Source organism: Erithacus rubecula (assembly GCF_903797595.1).
Source record: "Erithacus rubecula genome assembly, chromosome: 16".
Classification (NCBI taxonomy): domain Eukaryota; kingdom Metazoa; phylum Chordata; class Aves; order Passeriformes; family Muscicapidae; genus Erithacus; species Erithacus rubecula.
This window is the reverse complement of record NC_136668.1, coordinates 15,894,804-15,916,435: the sequence shown is the minus strand read 5'-3', so window position 1 is coordinate 15,916,435 and position 21,632 is coordinate 15,894,804. Positions and strand designations below refer to the sequence as shown.

At 47.3% G+C, this 21,632-nt stretch overlaps 1 protein-coding gene across 1 annotated transcript in view; it reads right to left on the bottom strand.

Moving 5' to 3' along the window:
• Positions 1 to 21,632, bottom strand: part of NEURL1B (neuralized E3 ubiquitin protein ligase 1B) — a 33,541-nt gene that overhangs the window by 3,823 nt on the left and 8,086 nt on the right. Inside the window, exons 2-4 of the mRNA XM_079319997.1 lie at positions 4,458 to 5,018; positions 1,148 to 1,855; positions 139 to 264 (exon numbers count right to left, since the gene is read on the bottom strand). Of these exons, the coding sequence (XP_079176123.1) occupies positions 139 to 264; positions 1,148 to 1,855; positions 4,458 to 5,018 (1,395 nt within the window). The remainder of the gene's footprint in view (positions 1 to 138; positions 265 to 1,147; positions 1,856 to 4,457; positions 5,019 to 21,632) is intronic.

Below are 21,632 nucleotides of genomic sequence, written 5' to 3'. Positions count from 1 at the left end.
AGCACAGGGGACAGTCCCTGCCCTGCTTCTGCTGGCCACAACCAATGCACAGCCCTTCTTCAGGCCATGAAAACTTTCCCAGCACTGTGTTTTCTCCCCATTCCTTCTGCTGCCCCAGGAGCTGGTGGCTGTCCTTACCCAGCGAGGACTCGGAGGCTGATGAGGACCTGTTGACGCTGAAGGCCACGTCCGAGTCACTGTCATACTGGGAGCCACCAGGGGATCCTGAGGGAGACACCGTCCCTGGGCTGGACTGCACCGTGCCTGGGAACACAGCAGAGAGCTGAGTGCACACAGGGACACCCCAAACCCTGGCCAAAGCCTGCTGAGCTGCTCCCACCCCCTGCACAAGGGCTGCACAGAGCCAATGCTGCCCCTTGGTGACCACACAGGGCAACATTCTGGATGTGACCCCAGGGTCTGCACTCGTTATGCCTTTGTATGATGCCTGTTCAGCTTCAGTGGAGCAAGCACTGGATTGGTTATTGGTTATCCAATATTTGCCTTTCCATTTCCCCTCTCTCCCCAGCAGTGGTGGGCTCCAGCTGTCTCACTGGCAGCTGGGAAAGGCCCTTGCTTTGGATGAAGAAAATCTGCTTTACAAAGTCATTAACATCTGCTTTTCTGATGGAATCCTTAATGGAGGAAAGCAGGAAGGCTGGAGCTGGTCACCAGCAATGGATCAGAAGTGCCAGCTGCCCCCCGTGCTGTGGCTGTGCTTCAGGAGCAATTACTGTCCGTGCTTAAACAGAGCTGTGCTCACAAATATCACCATCCTTACCAAGGCAGGAGTTTAATACCTGTTGGCTGGAATAGGGAGTTTATAAAGAATCCCTTCTAAAATCAAACCCACAGAAAAACAGCTGCTCCACACAACCATTCTTGTTTATAAAGAATCTCTTAGAAAAACAAACCCACTGCAAAACAGCATCTCCCAGCCATCCCTGCCTGCTGCTTGTTTTAAGTCTCATCCTTTCCTGGGGGAATCCCAGAGGCTGCACACATCTCTGTGACGGGCACCATGTTTTGTCCCTCTTGTTTGCAAACACAAGGACCTGCACCCTCACATCAGTGAACACTGAGTGCAAACCCAGAGCTCTGACCCAGGAAACCTCCCCAAGCCAGGTGTTCCGTTGGCTGCACTTACCCAGGATTTTGAGCTGGTTGATCACGCCGTGGATGGTAAAAAACACCCAGAGGGACTGGGAGGTGTCCACGCACATGAGCATGCCCCGGCTGGCGCCGTTGACCCCGTGGTGCACCTCCCCGTTGGGCAGGACCATGAAGCTGAGGATGTCACCACTGTTGAGCACAGGGAACGCCCGATAAACCACCCAGTACTCCTTACGGTCCAGGAGAAAATCCGGATCCGCCGGGAGCTCGTTTGTCCGCAAAGTGCTCGGATCACACGAGGTGATGCCGAACGACAGCGCCCCGTAGTAGGGCAGCCCCAGGTGTCCCACTTCCACAAAGAGGCTCTCCCCGATGTGCAAAGGCCGGTCAGAGAACACCAAAGTCCTATTGCTCTCCTGCCAGTTGGTGCAGGCCACCATCCTGTCCTGGGAAAAGGTGACGTCGGGGCCGCGCGTGGGGTGGAAGCGCAGGTCGGTGTCCAGGAACGCCGGCACTCCCTGGGCGTGCTGCCGCCGGCTGGGGCAGCAGGGGATGATGTGGTTGTCACTCCCAAGTCCTGGCACCCGGCTCAGGTTTAGGTTTGCAATTTTGGCCACCACCTGGTTGTTCTCCAGCTCGTTGTTGTTGAAGTTGGCCGAGTCGTGGTTGCTCTGGGGAAGGCAGGTGCTGAGGCGGGCGGTGCTGAGCCGGGCAGTGCTCATGGTCTCTGCAAACATGCTGTCTGTGAGACAAAGCTGAGGGTTAGTCAGGAGAAAACTGCCTGCTTTGGTGCTTGCAGTTATTATTGCAGCCTGCAGGCTCCAAAAGGGAAAATCAGCCACTAATGAGCAGCTCCTGGTGCGGAGTCACGCGTGGAGCAGGCAGAGGAGCGGCTGCATCTTGGCACCAGCCAAGGAAAAACAAGTGTTCCAAAGAATCTGTGTGATCTGGGATTTCCCTGCACTGAGGAACTGGGAAAAGCTGCAAACCAGCATAGTCCTACAGCTTTCTGAGGAGAAGGATCTGATAGCTCTGAGGTTACGCTATATAAAAAAAGTCTCAACATTTTGTTGTCCCAAGCGCTTGGGCAACACATATCCACAAATGATGGGTGAAGGAACTCAAGGATGAATGGATATTCTTTCCACACTCCTTGTCATTGCCTTACACCTGTGTCCAGGCACAGGTGTGGCCAAGAGAGGTCATTTCAAACCTCATAACTCTGGGCTGTTCACAGCCCTGCAGAGGTTTTGAATGGAGAGCTCGTCACAAAAGCTGCTTCCTGCAGGTGTTAGAAAGCTTTCACAGCAAAAGGTTGTTTTCCCTTTTCACAGCAAAGGGAAAGTCAGGATGTTGATCCTTAATTAATTTCCCAGGTTTCCACTTTAGCCATGCCAGACTTGGGGGTGATGTAAAGGTGTGGAAAAGTTTGGAGTGTTCTCCTTCTACCTCCAGCTCTGCCTGGGGCAGCCTGGACACTTCACCCTGGAAGGTTTAATGCACTGACAAAAGTCAAAGCACATGGAATTTGAGTCTGTGTGAATGACTCCTTCCCAGAAAGGGAGAGGGGTGAAGCAGCCCAGCATCTGCCTGCTTCTTGGGGGAGAGAATCTCCAGGCTTTTGGGAAAGAAGGAAAACACCCAAATGCACCCACCAACAAAGCAGAACCTGCCTCACTCAGAGGCCCAGGCAGGAGAGGTCACTGGGGTGGGCTGATGGCTGGAGCAGCTCCTCCTCAGCCAGCACGGCTTGTGTGGCAAGAAAAGCTCCCACAGAGGAGTCAGACACATCCAAAATTTATGATGGATGTCCCATCCTGGAAGTGTCCAAGGCCAGTTTGGACAGAGCTTGGGACAGCCTGGGATAGTGGAAGGTGTCCCTGCCCATGGCACGGGGGTGGAATGAGATGATCTCTAAGATCCCTTCCAGCCCAAACCATTCTGTGATTCATGATGCTGAAAGAAGCATTTGATGCCTGAGAACTGGAGCTGTGTTTCACAATTTTCTCAACTCACAACATTTTGGGAGGACGAGGCAAAGACAAGCAAGAAGTTTGTGTCCCCTGGTGCCCCAGATGGCTGAGCATGGCCCTGACTCCTGGGACAGTTTGTGGGGTTTGGTATTGCAATAAAAAAATCTCCCATCGGAGTACAGGTGCTCTCAGCCTGGGAACTCTTGGATGCTGCAGGACTGGAGCAGAAAGAAGCTGCATTTTATTTTTCAAACTCCAATTTAATGAGGAGAAAGGAGAGCTCTGGTGAAGCAGCTGCCTTGGCCAATCCAGCAAACATTCCTTCTCCTCTGTGACGAGCACCAGAGGCTGGAGTGTGTCGCAACTGCAATTACAGGACAAGCTGCTGCTGAGGTTTAATTACACATCTGAGGCACAGCAGACAGGGAAAAGCGTTGTTTATGTGTGGCATTCTCGCCTGTAAAATAATTGGCTCTGTTCAGCAGGATGTGTGATGGAGCTGCTGCCCTCTGGACTCGCCATTCCACAGCTTATCCCTGGTGCCAGCTCCATGCCAGGCTGGCAGCACCATCCCCTCGGGCAGGTACAGCTGTTTGTGGCTGTTAAAACTCCATCAGCTCCAAGGAGCCTCCAGCAAAGGGCAGCTCTCTTGGATTTTAAAAGTGTTCCCTGTGGTGTAGCCCTGTTCAAACGCTCCGTCTAACGCTGAATTCATTAGAAATTTTAATGCTGTAAAAGCCATGAAAGGAAAATCATTTCATGGCCATCAGCTGGGCTTGCTAATGGGAGCAGATTCATCCCCTCTTGCAGCCCTCCCTAAGGATGAGGCTGTGAATCAGCCTGGATTCCAGGGGTGTGAGTGATGCCCCTGTGCCAGGGAAGGGTCACAATGCCAACACAACCTCTCAAACTGCCAGCCTGGGTGGGACCACAGCCAAGAGCAGAGAGAGCGGCTGGGGAAGGGCTCCAGGAAGCTTTTGGAAAATTATTGGTGGTTTTCCAATGGACTGGCAGTAACTGGTAGCTGGGAAAGAATAGATGGTCACAACTGGCCCTTTTTGTCTCCTCAGTACTCTTGCTCCGTGTCCTTCTATGCCAAAGCAGCACATCCAGCTCAGAGAAAGCTGAGTAACAAGTAAAGATTTCCATTTATTCCTTCCCATAATGTGCAGCCTTAGGAATTTCCATCACTGCCACCTCTGGAATATATTGCTTTCTGCATCCCTACTGCTGGCAGAAGAATAATTATTAACTAAAGGTACCAAACCAACAGCAAATTAATTTTCTAAAGTGTCCCATAGCAATAATCACACAGATTATCTTTTCCTAGAGGATCAGAAGAGCAGCCCACATGCCCAAAACCACACTTACCTAGGATTTGCACTTCGTGGGTAATTCCATAGACATCTATGAGGGCCCAAAGCGGCCCGGAAACTTTAATACCACAGTGAAACAAGATGGGCTCCTCATCATTAATACTGTAGAAAACTCTGCCGTGCCGGTCCACCCAGAAGGCCAAAATATTGTCCCTGACCGCAAACCTCTCGGGCAGAGCCTTGGCCCAGTAGCCGGGGCGGGTGACGAGGTCGGGGCAGGCGTACTTTGGTATCTCCTCGGAGCTCATCTGCGAGGGGTCGTGGATGGTGAAGCCGAAGCGCAGGGCGCCGCTCCAGCCGTGGTGCACGGCCACCAGCTTGAGGCGCACCTTCTCGTACAGGTGGATGGGCCGGTTGGTGAAGGTGACGCCGTTGCAGAAGCTGTTCCTGCGCGTGGCGCGGCGCGAGTGCGCGTCCAGCCGCACGTTCTTGCCCTTGGCCTGCGAGTGGAAGCGCGGCGGCTCCGCCAGCGCCAGCACCGAGCGTCTCTCATGGCTGTGGTGGGGCAAGCTGTAGTAGGGGCGGCTGGGCACCGAGCGGGTCTGGTGGCTCGTGTCTGCGGGAGGAAGGGAAAGGTTGGGAGATGGTCAGAATCGTTGGAGTGGTTTGGAAGCAAAGACAGCGAGAGACTCCAAGTCAGAAACGCAATTTGATAGCAGAAAAAAAAAAAAATTACATGCAATGGTAAAAAAGAAAACCACTGATGGAGAATGCAACCTGACACCCCGCTAGTCAGGGTGGTGGCAGCAATCCAGATGAAGTGGTCTTGTTGAAGTAGTGATCATGTAGAAAGCTCTGGTAGCTCTTCTCTGGAAACCAGTGAGTAAGGGCTGCCTTGGTGCTCCAAACCTCAGTTTTTTATCTAAGTAGAAAAAATTTGGCTCCTCCCCCTGGTTGGAGCACCTCCCAGTGGGATGATGTAATTTTATCAGTCATGCACTGGGACTTAATGGCCCATTAACAGGAGATATCTCCTGGTGGGAGATGGGTTGTGGAAAAGATAAAGAACATTGCCCCATCTGGTTTTTTAACAGATGGCCCATTAACAGGAGATATCTCCCACAGAGATAAGAATCACTGCCCACCTTGATTTAACATATGGTGATAGAATACAGACTTTTGGACACATCTTTATATCAGGACAATCATCAAGCCCATGCCCTAACTCCTCATCTCAACCACAGCATCTGCCAGCAGTGTTGGAACCCTGAAACCTGGGAGTTTAGAGCTTTCTGTGCTGTCTGACACTGACCCCAGGAAAACACTGCTTTGGACTTGAGGCCTTGGAGAAGGATTCCCAATTTGAGTGATGGAGTTAAAATCATGGGTGTGTAGTTGAATAGAACTGTGTGGTGGCACATGGTGAAGGGTTTGGAATTTGGGGTTTTTAGAATATAGTAAAATAAATGGGACAAGATGGAGGGGTTTGGGTGCTGTCTCCCTTTTTTGTTCCTTCTTTTTCATGATTTTCAGGTAGTAATTTTTGTTTGGGTAGTTAGTGTTACACTGCGGGTCACAGGTCTTTGGTTATTGGGTGAAAAGTATAAATAATACAGTTGTTAGTTCTTTATTGGACTGTTTAGCTTTAAAAGACTTTGTAACTAGCTAGATTCACCTAAATTTTGCTTGCTTTTAGCTGGTAGCTGGAAGTGTTGCAGAACTCTCTGTACTTTAGATAAGATTTAATAAACAACTGAGTCCAAACAAGAGATTCATCTCACTCGTGCTTTATCCTGACTCTGAGTGAAGGCAGAACTAAATGAAGACAAGCCACTAATTAGGTGGTGCAGCTAACCCTTTACAAAGTGGTCACAAGGAGAGCTTGGCCTGATACAGGTCTTGGCTCAGCTGGGTGTGATTTACACCACTGTGCAAAGACCTGAAATGTTTCACCTTAAACCAGCGTGCTTAGCCACAACCTGATCTTTGCTGTCCCAGCTTTCTGCAAAAACACATCAAGTAAAGGTTGGGCAGCTTCCCTGCAAAGCTGGATAGGAAGGAACATCCTTTGTTCCCATCAGATGTTTCCTATTGCCCTCAGAAAAGCTCCACAGCTGAGTTTCCTCCTCCAGTGCACGTGCTGTTGGCTCCCATGGTGGCCAGAGACAGGAGCTCTGGGGATTGTGGCTGTTAAAAACCACAGGTGCTCGAGGTGAGCAGGGGTTTTAGGAGGTTTTTGTGGGACGTGCAGCCACCAGCTCCTCTGTGCCCTCATTTTGTAATGAGGAACAGGAACTTTTGGCCAACACAAATAATCCAAGACATTCAGCAGCTGGAGCACCTCTGCAACACCAGGCTGTTCTTCCTAAACTTTCAACCCAGCCCCTGGCTCAGATATCAGATGTAACTGGCACATTCAGGAACATTTCATCCTGCACAGCCTTGCCTTTACCCAGAACCTCCCATTTGAGCTCAAAGCACTTTATAAATGATGATTGTTTTCAGCTTCACAGCACTGCAGATGGCACAGAAATCCTGCCATCCTCATTTTACAGATGGGAGAAGGAGAATTGATGGGTGAGATCTTGCAGCATTTAAAGGCAATAGCAATTCTGAGACCGACTTCAAGAAAAACAGATTTGGGGCCTAAAGTGAAACAATCACACAGGTATGAAGCAGAAATGAAAAAAAGCTCAACTTTGGATCTCAAACCTCAGTTAGAAGCTCCTTGAGGTGCAGACAATGTCTTTTGCACATCCCTGAGCACATGGGGACTTGCTCCAGGTCCTGGGCTCCCACCACACTGTGGTGCTCCAGGGAATTTAGTCTCCCCATTCCCCACCCACTCCACCTCTCCTCCTGTCTCTGCACCTGGCTTTGTAGATTTTTAAAGCAAAACCAGAATGCATCCTGGATGCCCAAAGCCATCCTGTTAAATATAAAACCCCATCACATGCTCACATTCACTCTGAACTCTCTTGCCACGTTTGAAGCTTTAGCAGCCGCCTGCCAGGCCCTTCCTTCAAGCTGCTTCCTCCCTGTGTGTAACCCCAGGCTTAAGGGAAGGATTTTCTGTCCTTTTCCTGTTGGAAAAAACCCACCAGAAGATGCTGGGAGCTCAGCTGGGTGAGTTGGCAGGAGGGCTGCAGTGTGTGGCAGAGTTTTTTTGGAAGTAAAACCAGAGCAGACAGGGCAGGGAGAGGCTGGAACCTGAACTAAGCAAAGAGAAGAGAGTTACAGCACAGGATTAGCCCTTCAAATCAGGCATCTGTGACAGGAGTCAAAGGGCTCTGAAGGCAAAAAGCTCCTGTTTGTAGCCAGATATAAATACCAATCAAAGGTGTTGTGTGTCTTGGTTTGTCCTGCACGTGACAGTCGCTGTGCAGTGGTTAATCCTGTCAAACACCAGTGGAAATTAATACATCCTTGTTGTCAGCCAGCGAGGGGAGAGTGCCAGTTCCACACCAGGGCTGCAAGGGAAAATCCTCCCCAGGTGTTCAACCTCCCACCCAGCACAGGGACTCCTCAGGAAGGGGCATTTCTTGGTGGGTTTCCAGGAGAAATCTCCTTCTTGCCTGCTGAAGAGCTGGAATGCAGAAATGGCTGCTCCAGCACAGCCCACCCGTGGCTCATGTGGGTGCTGCTCTGTGTGTGAGCCTGTCAGAGCTGCTGGAAATGCTGCAGCTGCAGAAGGAGCCAGCACTGAGGGCTCTGAGCCAGGAGCCAGCACAGGGTGAAGCCCCTCCTGGCCCTGCCTCCCCACACTGCACCCCTTTTTCCATGGGGATTCTCACAGCCTTTGTGCTGTCCAGGTGGGACCTGGGTCCAGCAGAGCTGGGATGGATCCCAAGGGGCTCCTGCAGGACTGGCTGGGCTCATTGACACCTCACACCCTGCCTGGCTCAGCAAGCCTCCCCAAGCAGAGAAATCCCCATTTTATAACCCACTGAGCTGCTTTTTGATTCTAAAATGGTTAAAAACACACCCCTGTTATCCCCAGTGCCATGGCCTCAATGTCCCCACACTGGCAGAGGGAAGACACATTCTGTTCTCCTCTCTCCTATCCCCAAAATCCCCTCCTTACCAAGAACCAGCCTTCCTCCCACAGCCCCCTGATGGAGAAAAGGCTCCTGTGAGGAATGAGATGCCCCTGGCACTGAACCCAGGGCAGGTTCTTGTCTCAGAAAGCACAGAGGTGGCAGTGCCAGTGCCACCAGCACAGTGACAGGACAACAAAGACACTGGCATCCACTCCAAACACAGCTTTGGGTCCACCCTGCCAGAAGGGGACTCGGAGTCTGGCGCTTTTTGTTTTGTTTTCTTTTAAAAGAAAACCAACAAAAAACAGGAAAACATATTGTGACTAAACAATAGGAAAAGCTCCCGATGGAAATGAATGGATAATTTATTTATAATGCTGTTCCTCCCCTCCGTGTGAACACCTGCCTGTGGAATAAAACCTGCCATAACCCCAGGCAGAGTTTTCCCACTGAAACACACCCGGGGCTGAGCTGGGGCATGTGCTTTACTCATTAGGTGCTGACAGGGACAGAAAACTCAACAGGATGTTTGTGCCTTTCAATTGTGCCTTTGAATTGCCCTAATTTGCAGCTCAGCTTCCACAGTTTGGGTCTCGATTTGGTCCCTCTGTGATTGCTCCAAAACCTTTCCTCTCCTGGCTGTGCATTCCCAATTTCTACCCCAAAGGTGAGATGAAGGCTGTGCATTCCAAATTCCCACCCAAAAAAATGGGATGAAGGCTGTGCATTATTCCAAATTCCCTCCCAAAAAATGGGATGCAGGCTGTGCATTATTCACAAATCCCTCCCAAAAAATGGGATGAAGGCTGTGCTTTCCTAATTCCCACCTCAAAAGTGGATGACACAGCCAAGCTCGTGGCACAAGTGCCTGCCCAGGATGCCTGGCAGGCAGTGAAGGGCTGTGAGATTCCTACAACATTTAGGAAGACATTTCTTCTCTTCCTGCCTCTCTTCTCTGTCTAAATGAGAGTAACACCATTCCTCCACCTCACAGGATTGGAAAATGCAGGTTCTCAAACCCTTCAGCCCCTCAGCCCTGACAACTTGGCTGCATCATCACAGGGGAGCACAAACCCACTGAGGTTCCATCCCTCATTTTATTCTACAGTTTTCCATTTTTCATCCCCACTCTCACCTGTTTCAAATGTGACACTCACAGCACATCCCTCAAACACACAAGAAAGATAAAAGGCAGGAAAATGGAAGGAAAAGCTGAACTGAAGGGTGAGGGATGCTCTGAGGCTGGTGAAGGAAGGATGAACCCTTTTGGCAAGGCAGCATTTCCATCCTCATCCTTGTGATGTCAGATGACACCGAGGCAGATTTGGGTTATGGGGGCTCGTGCTCTCATCTGAAGCTTCACCTGCTTTCCAAAAGGGCAGCACACTCATTCCAGAGGTTATGCTGACCTTTGGAGAGGTATTTTAACAGACATGCACTTTGCATTTCAAAAAGGTACAGCAGGCAGACCCTGGCCAAATTCCACATATTTATCATGGTTCCAGTTCTAAAAATAAACATTTTTTTTTTCACCCATTTGTTCCCAGCCTTGGCTTTGCTGTGGCACTGTAATCCCACTGACAGCAGCAGACAAAATTCAGCTCCAGAGCCCTGTCTGAGGCTGCTGCTCCCCCAGGGGCGTGGGATGGAGGAGGCTGCTCAGCTGGGGAGTGACCTCCAGCCAGATGGATCCTGTCTTCACTTGCCCTGACAAGCCAGGCAGGAATAAAACCCCTAAAATGGGGGAGAATGGAATAATGTTGAAGGAGAGCAGAGCTACAGCGAGAGCAGCCTGACAGGAGGAGGAGGAGGAGAGCGCTGCCATCCTCATGCGTCACCATGGTCTGCACCAAACACATCCCCTGGGCCCCCACAGCCTTTTCCTGAGGGCTTTTCCCCCAGTAAATCCGTGACAAAAGCCCCAGAGGATCAAAAAGGGGCAGTTTGGTGACAAACAGGGCTGTGCAGTGGAGACAGAGAGGGAAAATAATCCTCAGCTCGTAGCTGACACAGCCCATGCTGGGGGAAAGCATCTGCCCTTGGTCAGAGAAAGGCTGAAAGGTTCAGAAAAAGGATGAAAGATTCAGAAATAGGCTGAAAGGTTCAGAGAGAAGCTGAAAGGTGCAAAGGTTCAGAGGAAGGTGCAAAGGTTCAGAGAAAGACTGAAAGATTCAGAAAAGGGCTGAAAAATTCAGAGGAGAGGCTGAAAGATTCAGAGAAAGGCTGAAAGGTTCAGAAAGGGGATGAAAAATTCAGGAAAAAAGCTAAAAGGTTCAGAAGGGAGACTGGAAGGTTCAGAGGAGAGTCTGAAAAGCTCAGGGGAGAGGCAGCAGCGTGCAGCCTGAAATCCATCCTGAAATTCATCCTGAAATCCATCTCTGCAGCCTCGTGCCCAGTGAAAGGGACTCCACCAAGCACACCCAGGTTATCTTTATCTGCAGCCCTTGAGCCTCTCCCTATCCCAGCAGACACTCCCCTGGCTGCTGCTGGGCGCTGAACAAAGTGTCTGCACATGGGACAGGTGCATTTTGCTTTGTGGCAGGGAAACCCCAGCAGGTGATGATGAGAAGGATGAGTTCAGGAGCTGGTGAAAAATCCCAACCCCAGTGAATCCCAGTGTGCTCCAGTCAAAGCACATCCTCAAATTCCTTATCCCACAACGTCACCACTTGTGCTGGGTTTCAATACAGGATGTGGCCAGCAATGTGAATTTTGTCCCCATCTGCTGCAGCTGGGTGGGGCAGTGACCCTGATCTCCTGGCACACATTATCTTTAAACCAGCTGGGCAATCATCTTTATCTTTCCCATGACCCATCCTTCATCAAGGAGGTATCACCTGTTAATGGGCCATTGTTAAAAACTGGGTGTGGCAGTGACTCTCATCACTGAGAGAGGTATCTGCTGTTAATGGGCCATTGTTTAAAACTGGGTGTGGCACTGACCCTGATCTCCTGGCACACATTATCTGCTAATGGGCAATCTTTAAATCAGCTGGGGCAATCATCTTTATCTTTCCATCCTCCCTCCAGGACATATCTCCTGTTCATGGCCACTGAGTCCCAGTGCATGACTGATAAAATTCCATCATCCCACTGGGAGATGCTCCAGCCAGGGGAGGAGCCAAGCCTTTCCTACCCACATAAAAACTGACATTTTGGACACCAAGGCATCTTCTTTCCACTGGATTCCAGAGGAAAACCACACCCTTCCACATCATCCCTGGAGCTTCAGAGGAAACTGCACCTTCTCCAGGAGCACTGCTCCAGCTGAGCCACATCTGCCCCTGCAGGAGGATGCAGCACCATGGAATGGGACTGTGCCACCACCCTGACTGACTGACGGGTGTCAGCTTGGATTCTGACTCTGGCAGGGTTTGGGATAGCTCTTTGTAATCCTGAATTTCTATTTTAATTTACCTAGTAAAGAATTGTTATTCCTAATTCCCATATCTTTGCCTGAGAGCCCTTTAATTTCAAAAGTATAATAATTAGGAGGGAGGGGGTTTACGTTCTCCATTTCAAAGAGAAGTTTCTGCCTTTATTGGCAGACACCTGTCCTCCAAACCAGGGCACCACTGCTGGAGCCACTGGGAGGCTGGAAGAGCAGGGGAGGCTGTTCCTGAGACACCAAATATCCCCAGAACACAAAACAGGATTCTGCACCAACACCATCTTATCTTCTGAGGACAAGAGATATAGATCTGCTCACATATAAATTTAGTGTGCTGTCTAGACATTTCTTTTTTTTTTAATACAGAAAATGTGTCAGGGAGCTCTGTGGGAAGCATTGGGGTGGCCAATTCCACGCTCAATGGTGAGAATTTGGAAAGTTGGGCTACCAAATCTAACAAAAATAAAAAAATCTGTATCATTTCTGAATGTCCTGCTGGCTCAAACACTGGAAAATTCAATTAATAAACGCCCCTGTGTAAATTCCTATGGTTTCCACCAGTCTGTTCTGAGGTAACATCTCCTTGCCTGGTCTTCTAACCTGAGACAAACTTCCAGGGAATTCAGAAAAGGTTCATTTGCAAGAGAGTGACACAGAAATTGAGGTGTTGAGGGGACACTGAAGAGCCTGTGATGAATTGCAGGAAATGTGAAATTTTTGAAGAAGCGCTCGTGAAGGAGGGAAGGAGAAAACACAGACAAAAGTCACTTTTTCATTAAAAGAAGCTGTGTTGTGGCACTGAGGTAACTCTCAATGCAAATATCTCATGGACATAGATCATTTCTCATTGCAGAACAGTTCAGAAAAATCCCTGGCAGAGAGCAGGGATTGACTTTAGCTCACACAATCAAGTTGTGCCTCTCTCCACAAGAAAACACTCTAATACTTGAAATCAAATATTTGATGGGTTATTAAAAAAAATGCTAAAATCCATTTTTTTTTACAGGCAGGGGCTAATGACATATTTATTCTGGACTTCTAGGTGTTCCTCCATGAAAACAGAGAGGTATTTGCCAACAGCATTAGGCAAAATCCTTTAGTTCTGACCCTTTTTCTCGAATCAGCAAAGGAAACTCCAGCAGGACCCTGCAGTAACTTCAAGGTTGTTCCACATCCCATCTCCCACTGCTCCACCTCCAGTCTCCCACCATATCCTCAGGACAAGAGCTCCTGCTCCTTTCAACTTTCAGTTGCTGCTCCTTTCTACTCCAACCCTTTCCTTGCAGTGAGGAGCTCACACCAAAGCTCAGCCACATCCCATAAAAGAACAGTGGCCTGAAAGGAAAGCCAAGGCCAAGCCTTAACTCTCCTGGTTATCCCAACATGTGCCCATGGCAGCAACCAAAAGATGGGGAGTGCAGCTGAAACTCTGCTGTGTCTCTCCCAGGAACCACCAGCTGGCTCAGGACAGAAAATAAGCCACGACACAAACTCTGCTCTGAGGATGGGAAATGCTGATGGCAAATCCTCCATGACCTAGAAGAGCCCCAGAGGCTGAGGAGAGCCAGGCAGGAATATTCTCCCAGACCTTCTGCTTGGCTTTGCTGTTGGTGATAGAAGCAATCAAATATTTCAAATAATCAATTACAAAGAAAGCCAGTGTATGACTTGGATGGAGATGCTCAGAGCAAAGTGGGGAGTCCTGAGCTAAACCAATATTGGTGGATCAGGCTGTAAAAGCAGGGATTGCTCCCAAAAAAAAATAAAATCTCCTGTTGGGTCTGCAAGGATGGGAACATCCACCCACACTCACCTCTGCCTCTCTGCTGTTGTGCCTCTCACTCTGGGCACACAGGAATTTTGCTGCAAAGTTGGCCCCATCTTTATTACAGGCTTTTAGTCCTCCTGCATATAAATAGCACTAAGTATACACAGAAGCCAGCGATTAAGCACTGAAAAAAAAAAAAAAAAAAAAATCTCCTCTTCCATGTATTATTAGGGAATCTGGGTCAATGAGTCTGCAAGTCGAGTAACAAATTCTTGGAGCTGGTTAATGAGAGACAGGGATGGAGGAAAGGCAGGGTTCATGCCATAATCCTGCTCAAGTCCTTCAGTACAAGTGATGAAAGCAGCTGCATGATGGATGAGGAGCCCTGGGAATGGCACAGCTCCTCTGAGCTGCAACACCAGCTCCTGGCTCCTGTGGCTCCCAAAGCCAGGGAGCACCCAGGGATCCGAAAATCAGCAAGCAAAACTCATCAGAACCTTTGGCTACTGGCTAAAGATAAAACCATCTTGTCAGAAATGATCAGCCAGCCTGGCCACTGCAGCTCTGAGGGGTTTTGGGGCTGTGCTCTCACTAATCAGCTGCATGTGCAACACTCCAGTTCCTACAGCAGCAAAGCAAACCCCTGCCCCTGACTTGATCTATTATGGTCCTGCAAAATTGTTGCCTTCTTTAGAAAGTGAAGCTTGGCTGGAGGAGAGCAGAGGTCTGCTCAGCTCACTTCATTTCTCAGAGTCCATCACAGAGTTTTTGGGAGGTGACCAAAAGCAGCGAGAAGGCTTTGAAAGCAATTCCACAAATGGTTTCTGAGGAATGCTAGGTTGGAAATGATCATCACTAGCTTGGAAGGCTGAATATTTTCCGAATCTAAATCCTCAAGTGATTGTCAGTTGGGGATTAAAATACTTATTTCTGTGATTTATTGTTTTGGTTGATTTTCTAGAGACAGGCAACGTGCACCAGAAAGCAGAGAGAGCATTAAAATATGCAACTGGGAAGATTGGTCTGGGAGGAATGAACACAGCTGGACACCCAAGATGGGAAGAGAAGAGCAGAGATGTGAACAAAACCCTCGTGGTTCTCTGCTTGGATTTACTAAATTCCTACAGAAATAGGGTCCAAGGTGAGGCTACAAACCCAGCCTAAGAGCAATCCCACAAACCTGTGCCAGATTCCTCTGCACAGCAAAGATTACAGAGTTTTCCTCAAAGATTAAAAAATTTGGCTTGCTCTCCTTGCCCCCAATTCCTCCCCATTCATTTCTCACTTCCAAGACAACTTCTGCCCCACAGAGAGGACAAACAGCTCAGGTTTTCAGAGCAGCACATTGGTTCACAAGCATCACTCTGGTGTTTTCCAATCAGGATTTGTTGAGGAGTTCCAAGAACTTGTTCCTGCCCTAATCACTGGCACTGAAAGGATCCATGCCCTCAGCCTCCTCCTGCTGCCAGAGCAGGACCATTAATGCAAATAAACTCCCTGTTTCCATTGAGCTTTTCTCCAGGCCAGCTGCACCAAGTCATCTGCACGGGGGATTTATAAATAGTGACCATGTCATTCCAATGGTAATGGCTTTTAATGGGATTGAAAGATGGCATGAATTCCCTTTTAGTGTCCTGGGGCTGCAGCTCCATTCCCTGCCTTGGTTTCAATGCAGCACTCATGGAAAGAGCTGGGAGCTGGCACATCCTCCCCACAGCCCATCCAGGAACACAAAGAGGAAAATCATTTTGTCATCTCCCCGATGCAGGAAACCCACCCATCCCCTACAGACAGGCACTACACCACGAGAGCAGCTTGTGACACAGGGAAAATTAAAAAAAAAAGAAGATTTGACAAGTGATAGTGGCAATTGAGCTTCACTTTTCCATGCATTGTTCTCTGAAAAGCCCCAAAAAGTTGTGTTTGCCTTATCCCCACCCCTCTGGATTTGGGCTGTACACAATGCCAGCCTTTCCCACCTCCCCAGAGCACGTTTGGAGCAAGGCAGGACATGAGCTGGGCTGTCAGGGTCACTCAGGTGGGGCAGGTGAGCCAGGAGTGATTTCCACACTCACTGCAAACAGCAGAAAACTTCCCCTGAGCACAGGGATCCACCAGCTCCAGGGCCAGGGGGGAGGAAAAGCTGCCCTGGGCTAGTGAAGGTGTTCCTGCCATGGCAGGGGGTGGAATGAGATGATCTTTGTCTCTTCCAACCATTCTGGGATTCTGTAAAGGGTGAGATCAGCACTTGGAGTGATGCTGCAGGTGCAGGAAGGGGATTCTGGCCATCAATTCCACCTCCAACTTTTCCCAAAAAATCCTCAAGATAAAAGGAACAAACCTGCTATTTTCCTTTGCTTCCTCACTTTTACAAGAGCCTCTTTTGTCTTTATCTCTCTTCACAAGGTCTAAAGGTTCTTTTTTTTTTTTCTCCTCCTAATCGCAACTTCTCTACACTCCAATTCAGTCAAAAAGAAAAAAACAAGTGGAGCTACTCCAGTCCAAACAGAGATGGATAACCAGAGAGCCATCAGATTTAACAGGGCTTTAGATCTGCCCTAAGAGAGCCAAAAACCCCAGGAAAAAAAAAGGGGGAAAGGTCCCTAGGAAGGTGTTCCTCCCAGTAAACCCCACTCCCAGCATTTTTTAACTGTGTCCACAGCTCCTTTTCTATTTACACACAATTTAAACAGAGATCTGGCAGCAGGAGGGGAAAATGCTTGGGGAGGAACACATGGCTGAGGAAGCTAAATAAAGCAGTGGCCAGCTCTTCAATCATCCTATATTTTATATATACAAAGGCTGCCATTGCACTAAGCTTTTCCAAAACAATATGTAAAGAATCCAAAACAGGGCAAAGCAATGGTAATAACTGGTTATAATTAAATCAGGGGCACAGCACAGCTCTGCTCCTGTGCCAGGCTGGTTTCCCTGGAGGAACAGTGGCACTGGTGGCACTGGTGGCACTGGGAGCTCTCATGGGGTTATACTGGTGGGCTGGTGTCTCAAGCCAGCACTGTCCCAGCAGGGAGATTTCAAATAAATTAAATGCTGGCCAAAGTCTCTTTCCAAATGATCCAAAGAGCTGATGACCTCACTCAACTCATGTACAGTCCAACCTGTACAACAACATCACATATTTTGTTGGCTCTTTTAGTAAATACTTGGACAAACAAGCTGTGGCTTTTTTTCTAAATACTTCAGGGGAAAAAAAAAAAAAATTAAAGGGGAAAAGAAATAAGCAAAGAAAAAAAAAAAAAAAGAGTACCATTCTGGTCCAGAAACACAGGAAAACATCCCACTAAAAAAAGATGCATCCTTCTTTTCCTTAGCTGAGATCTTTAAAAATGCAGATTTCTCTGCTAAGCTGTGAAGGCAATCTAGAGGCAGGTGGTTGTGCAACACTTGGCTGCTGCATGGCTCAGCCCTGAGATCCTTTTCCGTGATATTTGCAGGAATTAATAAGAGGAAACAAGACCCACTTCAAGACATTAAACTGTCCAAACAAAAAAAAAATCAAAAAACAATTACAGTCATACCATTACTGGACACACCATGACCTCAGCCCCTTCCTTCATCTCAACTGTCTCCAATTATTTCAACACAAGAAGGATTTGAGCAACAGAAGTTTATTTTTAAGCCTCTGTCTCAACCTTAATTCCAGGGGGGTTTGAACCCAGCACACCTAAATCAACATCAACATTTTCCTCCCTTTACTCTTTCTTTGTGCTATCACAGCCAAAATATGATAGAGGCAGGTGAACCAAAAACATTCTGGAGATGAGACACAATTCCTTGCATTGGTGAAGAGCCAGAAAATGACCAAAATATTTTTTTTTTTTTTTGTTCCCTGCCCCAGAGGAAAGAATCATTGAGGTAAAGGTGTGAATTATAGAGCAAATAGCATTGTAATGGCTGTTGGTCCAGGCAGTACCAAACCCAAATTTCCACCCTGATTTCTCATCTTTTTAACATGGAGCTTGAATTGTTATTCAGCAGAACTCCTTTGGTCAATACCTTCCAAAAATTCACTGCAGAGCTGCAGGTGGTTGTTATTTTTATAGCTGTATTTTGGAATTTTTTTTTGTTGTTGTTTTTTAATTGATCATTTCCACCTCTAAACACCAGTGCACAGTCCAACAGCACTCCTTGGTAACTGTGCAATTGGGAATATTAGAAATCCCACATGAAACAACAAAAGCAGCTGCCCAAACCCTCCCATTTCCACCCAGATGGTTCTTGTCTCAATTAACAGAATCAAACTAATTCAGAGCCCTTCACTGGCCTTGTTTGGACTGACTTGGAAAAACACACCTATAAATCACATCTGAAAAGCTGTGAGGAGAGAAAGAATTTGTTCCTCTTCAGGCTGTTCTTCTTGTTCTCTTTTTTGATAGAAAAAAAATTTTATTGCCAAACACAAAACACACAATTATGTGTTGACAGCTCAGAGCCTCTGTGGTTCTGGCCACAATAAAACACAACTCCACACTGTCCCTCCAGTTCTTCAAAATTCAGGGCACCCACAGGCTCCCATTTGAATTTTTTGGGGGATTCTGAGCTGGAAAAGGAATTCCAAATGCACAGGAATCCTGGAGTTACCACAGCACAGCCACACCAGGGATTTCCCTGGTCCCAAATCCATCAGACACTGAATATTCTGGGTTTCACTGCTCATGGAGCATCTTGAAATGCCAAATCAGAATTGTCAGAGCTGCAGGAAAACCAGCAAAGAATCCCAGAATCACTGACGGTGGAAAAGCAAGGGGAAATGCAGGAATATGAGGAAAGAAAAGGGAAAATACAAGAATATGAGCACAGAAAGGAGAAATGCAGGAATATGAGAAAGGGGAAATGCTGAAATACGAGCACAGAAAGAAGAAATGCAGGAATATGAGAATAGAGAAATACAGGAATATGAGAATAGGAAGGGGAAATTCAGGAATATGAGAATAGGAAGGAGAAAATCAGGAATATGAGCACAGAAAGGAGAAATGCAGGAATATGAGAATTGGAAGAAGGGGAAATGCAGGAATATGAGCACAGAAAGGAGAAATTCAGGAATATGAGAATAGAGAAATACAGGAATGGGCGCAGGAAGGGGAAATGCAGGAATATGAGAATATGAAGGAGAAAATCAGGAATATGAGCACAGAAAGGAGAAAATCAGGAATATGAGAATAGGAAGAAGGGGAAATTCAGGAATATGAGCACAGAAAGGAGAAATTCAGGAATATGAGAATAGAGAAATACAGGAATGGGCGCAGGAAGGGGAAATGCAGGAATATGAGAATATGAAGGAGAAAATCAGGAATATGAGCACAGAAAGGAGAAAATCAGGAATATGAGAATAGGAAGAAGGGGAAATGCAGGAATATGAGCACAGAAAGGAGAAATTCAGGAATATGAGAATAGAGAAATACAGGAATGGGCGCAGGAAGGGGAAATGCAGGAATATGAGAATATGAAGGAGAAAATCAGGAATATGAGCACAGAAAGGAGAAAATCAGGAATATGAGAATAGGAAGAAGGGGAAATTCAGGAATATGAGCACAGAAAGCTCCTCAGCACTGCCCTAGCCACCATTCTCCTCTGCAGAGCAGGAAAGCAGGAGTGCTCCAGGTGTCCAAGGCAAGGAGGAGCAAAGCAGGGAGGGGAAAATATGGCCAAACCCCAGAGGAACAGGGGGAAAACCCTCAAAGGAAAATCTGAGCAAGTGCTCCAAGGCTGGTTTGGAGAGGATTCCTCCTCCAGCCTTTGGTATTTACAGGAGTGCAGTGAATTTCCAGGGCTGTAAACATTGGCTGAATAGGAATGAATCCAAAAAGGTGCTTTGAGAAGGGTTTGGTTTGAAATGAGAAGTGGTGTTGACCTCTCAGGGAGGAATGTCCCTCTGCTTTGGAGATGGTCAGCTGAGTTCTCCACGAGGGTGGGAGAGACAAGGAGCTCGCCCAGGGAGCTGGGAAGGAAATTCTTAATTTTGTTTTGCTTCTCAAAGTAGCTTTTTATTATTATTTCTAAGAGGAAGAGGCATTTTTTGGAAGCAACACAACCCCTCGAAATAGGACTTTGAAAAGAGGCTCCTTTTGAATCAAAATAAATTTTGAAGAAGAAAAATATGAGCACGTTCTTATTAAGTGATAAACTCCAGCTGGGAGAAATAAATAATAAGTACAAAATATTTACAAATAGTTTGATCAATTAACCATCAGAGTGTCCTCACGAGCTGATGGGAGACCCCCCATGCTGGGATCCCTACAAAAGGGAAATAATCTTCAATTGCCATTAAAAATCTGCCCTGGGAACCATCAGATTGAGGGAGAAAAGGACTATTTCAACCAATTGATTAATTATGAATATTAAACAAATCAAGCTTTGAAGCTTAGTTCCTAAGGAATCAAACTTCCACTATTGTTGTGCTTGGGAAAATCTCCAGACAGCATCTGTCAGTCTGATCATTATGTGGTTAAATGAGGGAGAAAAAGATGTGTTCTCTCACCTGCAAAAGCTGTGTGAGCCTTGATACATTTAATTTGAATTTTCCTTTCTAGATTTGACTGGTCAAGTTAAACTATAAAGATTATTCATGGAAAAGCAACTGCAGTTGGTTACTAGGATACAAAAAAAATCACTTAGTATGTTCCTCCAATGAATAATCCCAAGCAGAACACACACAAATTCAATAAATTATGAATTTCTCGGTCTCTCTTACATAAACATTGGGGTTGCAGAGGCATTTCTTGGAAGCCTTTAATATAAATTCATCTCTTAATGACTGTGCTCTGGCAAAACAAACAGAGGGAATGGCTGAGCCCTGCAGGTGAGCTGCATCCTTTTGGGGATCCAGGGCCAGCACATCCATGGTTGTCACATTTTTGGGAGCAGACCCTGGTGACGTCAACAGCTTGCTAAGCTCATTTGGAAGAAGGCAATTCTTTATTCCATGGGGGAAAAAAAAAAATTAAAAAAAAATTTAAAAATCCGTCTTCCTGCACAATTCCATGGATCTGATGGGTTTTACATAAAGCCTGAAGGCACGAGGCAGAGTTTAGGCTGGAGAAGATCTCCTAACGTGATTGAGTCCAAGCAGGGAGAAATTTGGGAGTTTTCCCGAGTCCATCGGAGGCTCCCAGCCCCGCACAAGGATGGGCAGAGCACCCTGGAATGATGCCCGAGGCACTCTGAGCCACACCTGCGCTCGGGAGGTTGATTTTGGAGGCTGAACAGCGTTTGGGTTGTTGGTGGTGCTGTGAGTGTCTGTTCCCATCCCTCCCAAAATCCCTGGGTAGCACCGATCCCCGGCACAAACCGCTGCTCCGGGCGCTTTATACAAACTTCACCCGATTCGGATTTCCTTGAAATCGAGCCTTGAGACGCTCCTGCCCTCCCCACCCTCTGCCTTGGACGGCGGCTTGAGCCTGAGCTGCCAAATCACCCGGGAATTGCTGTTTGAACACCTTCCTTCCAGGAGAGAGCCACCAAAATACCTGGAATTCTCAAACACCTGCGAGGGGAGGATGATCTTTATCTCTACAAGCAACCTGGAAAATTATTTCTGTTTTCATTCTTGGAAACTCTTTGGGTTCACAGGACAAATTAATCAAGTTTTTGCTGGTGTCCTGAGGAAAGGACTCCCACAGAACAGCCCCTAAAGAGGTCACAAGCTTTTTGCCAGTTCTTTTTAGCCCAGTTCTAATCATTCCTCATAAATTTATTCCTCATTTCCATTGCTAGCTGATGGATAACAAATAAAAACAACTTGTTCTTGAATATCTCCACTGATAAAACTGTTCTTATTTATTGTATTCCACCACTTGCATCAGTGTTAACCTGCCTGGCTGCATTCTGGAGAGCACATGCTCAAAATTCCTGCTCCTCTCTTCTCCCCAAAATTCACTGCAGCTGCTCCTCCTAACAGAATTTAACTACACCAGGAAAATCTTGAGCAGAATTTTGTGTTCCCACAAAAAAAAAAAAAAAAAAAAAAAAAAAAAAAAAAAAAAAAAAAAAAAAAAAGCTCCATCCAACCAT